This window comes from Fundulus heteroclitus, unplaced genomic scaffold, assembly GCF_011125445.2.
Source record: "Fundulus heteroclitus isolate FHET01 unplaced genomic scaffold, MU-UCD_Fhet_4.1 scaffold_149, whole genome shotgun sequence".
Taxonomy (NCBI): domain Eukaryota; kingdom Metazoa; phylum Chordata; class Actinopteri; order Cyprinodontiformes; family Fundulidae; genus Fundulus; species Fundulus heteroclitus.
In genome coordinates, this window is record NW_023396561.1 from 462370 (window position 1) to 465498 (window position 3129).

The following is a 3129-nucleotide window of genomic DNA, read 5'->3' on the forward strand; positions in this document are numbered from 1 at the left end:
TCATCCTCCTTTTATAGGATGCCTTTGTATCTCTGATATCTACCTTCAGCTCTACTCTGACAAAACGGTATGGTTTTGTGTCATGTGACCTGAAGAATGTTGCTGGCTTTCAGCTAAAAGAAATCTTGCTGCTCTTTCATTTGGTTTCAGCTCAAACCATGCTAATTTACTGACCAGCCCTATCCACATGTTGTATATCAGCAATGTAGATTATGTTTTGTGACTGACATTTTGCCTTTTATTTCCTGGGGTCTGATGGTTGTGAAATTATCTTGCTGAAAAGAGTGACGATATTCATCAGTTAAACCTGGCCTTTAATTTATTCTGGTGCCCATTTTTAACAGCCTAGATGTGCAACTAAGCTATAAAACTGATGCTGGGTAAACTGACAATTTATCTTTTGTTTTTACTAGCTTCAGATTGCACAGTATTAAGACAGGCAGAAACTTAGTTTTCAACTAAACTAAACGTGAGACAGCTGTTTTGGCTGAAGGGATGAATGTTCTTGTTACCTCCTTTCCAAACAAACAACACCAAACTGAAACTACACCCAGATTTGTGTTCTAAGATACAGGCATGACAGGTGAAACTCAATACCCCAGTTAGAATGAACATGAGTTATTTTATATGTTTGTTTTGTCATGTGTGTTTGAAAAATGTTGACATGCATGGACCCAGTTCCTGTTCTGGAACCGGGCAGAAATCGTATATAAGATCAGGTCTTGGACTTGTTCATCACTTCCAGACAGGAAAGCCAAGGCTACAGTCTGAATCTCAACCAAAGGAAATAAGGTACATCTGCTCTGCGGTTTGGAAAAACAGCTTTAATATTTTTTTATTACACTAACAATGTTTGGTTGGTTGATTGTTTGATTGATTTCTTCATCATCTTTGTTTTAAGGTGAATATTTGACCTGCATTGTCTCCACCATGAAGCTGCTGACTCTGTCGTTCCTGCTTTGTGCCCTGCTGGCTCTGAGCTTGGCTGCGGGTAAGTTTGTCTGTACATGTGAAGTATGGAGATCCTCAATGTCACAAATAGCTGATGAAAATGTCCAATCCAGCAATCTCCTGGTTAAAAAAACTACATTAAGTCTATTTGAACTAATGATGTATGTTTGAAACATCAGTAGTTCTGCAGCACAAGAAGGCAAGGAAATAGTTCAATATGGCAGATGTTGTGATACTCCTTAATTTAAGGCCAGTCATTTATATTAATAATTTAACTTTATTGATCTCACAATGGAGAAATTCACTACTACATTTAACCCATCCCCCTGGTGGAGCAGTGGGCTGCCACTGTGCGGCATCCTGCCACTGTCCGGCGTCCGGAGTTAAGGGTCTTGCTTAGGGAACTAGAGTGGCAGTCTGTGGGAGTTGAACTCAGAAGCTGCAGGAGCAAAGCACAGTGCTCTAACCAGTAGTCAAACACTCCCCCACAGTCACAACACAGAGGCCTACAGTGTGGTCAGGTGTGATTAATCCATTATGTCTATTGAAAGCTCAATGCAATAGAGGAGATCAGTTTGAAACATTCCTGGTTTGAAAGTCCTTCAATGCTCAGAATGAACCAAACGGTCTGTTCTGATCAAAAAGAAGAGCTGGGTTCTTAAAGTATACCTGCAAGAACCATGTGTTTAACCTCCACAGATACCACAAAGGGAACTGTTACCAAGGATGCTGAGGAGGCTGCTGAAGGTAAGCCTATTCTAAAAAATAAAGAAATGACATGCTTTCATTGCTTTAATATTTATTTGGGTGTATAGATGTATATAAATACATATGTATGTGTGTTAATTCACATATTTATGAGGTGACTTATACTTTGTTATACTAGAAGTAATTTCTGATTAAGGTCTTTTTTGCGTATTTCTAGATTTCATTTGACTCAATTTATCTTTTGTAGAATCCAAGGATGAGGAAACCGCTCCAGAAGGTAAGTCAAAATGAAATGTTCGTCTTAAAGAGGGTTTAGAAAATCTGGTAATATGGTAATCCCTCATTATTTTCAAAATATACACTAGATCAAATCGTGAAATAATGTTTATGTTCTTTCTAGCTGTAGAAGATGAATCTGAGGAGGAGAAATCAGCTCCAGAGGGTTGGTTGTAATTAAATCCACTTGATTATAGTTACAGTAACTATTCAATAACAAAGTAATGTTACAAATATTAACAACCTTGAAATCTGTAAATCTTTCAGAAGAAGAAGAAACTGAAAGTGATGCTGACAAATCAGGTAGATAATATTTATATCTGGATGTTATTTTTCAAGAATGATCTTTACCAAAGAAAAAGATGGCAAAGCTTTCTTTAAACACATGTGGAGATTTTAACGAATGACATCCTTGTTTGTATTTCCATCAGGAAAAAGTCACGTGGCTAAGAGAGCGACATCTTGCCCCGGTGGCTGGACAAGATATGGATCTCGCTGTTTCTACTATGTTGGAGCCAGTTACACCTGGGCTCAAGCTGAGGTAACACCTGCAATCACACGGCAAACTATTTAATGCTATCGGTTCATATATAATAAGTCTGGCCATTTTAACTCTGTACAGAAAACAATTGCAAACAGCAACATGTAAACATAAACCTGAAATTCATAGTAATTCTACAATTAGGGAGATTAAATGGCTTCCCCGTACACCGGAAGAGATGCACTCTCCAAGACTCAGCATGTTGTATTTTAGAGAAATTGTCAAAGCAGCTGGTAGGCCTCTAGATCTTTTTGCTGCTCCTAAGTTTTTTCTTGGTTTTGTTTTAGTATTAAGTAAGTCAATATATAGTCAATATAGTTTCTGTGTTTCTTTTCTTTGTTTTTCACTGCCTCTCTAGCACTACTGTGTGGCCCGGGGTGGAAACCTTGCATCTGTACGGAGCTCCTCTGAATACAACTGGCTTAGAAGCTACATTCAGAGCAAGGATTGTTCATCTAAAATGACTTGGATCGGCGGTTCCGACGGAGGAGCAGGTATTGTCTGAGAAACAATTAGTTATTCTTCTGCAAACTTGTGTGGGACATTTCAGAAATGTTTTTATTTTTGTTTTCTTGTCTTTTATTTAGGAAAATTTACCAGAATTTCAGTATAAATTCTGTAATTTCCCTCTGGGATTTTAAAGTATGTCTGTC

General features: G+C 38.0%; 1 protein-coding gene across 1 annotated transcript; it reads left to right on the forward strand.

The window, feature by feature from the left end:
* Positions 1-753: 753 nt before the first annotated feature.
* On the forward strand, positions 754-2970 carry LOC110368430 (ladderlectin-like; the record flags this gene model as incomplete). The annotated part of the gene is made up of 8 exons (XM_036129263.1): positions 754-792; positions 902-991; positions 1651-1698; positions 1907-1936; positions 2060-2101; positions 2203-2238; positions 2367-2476; positions 2835-2970. Coding segments are annotated over exons 2-8 (463 nt in total), but the record flags the coding sequence as incomplete, so codon positions are not given.
* Between the last annotated feature and the right edge of the window lie 159 nt (positions 2971-3129).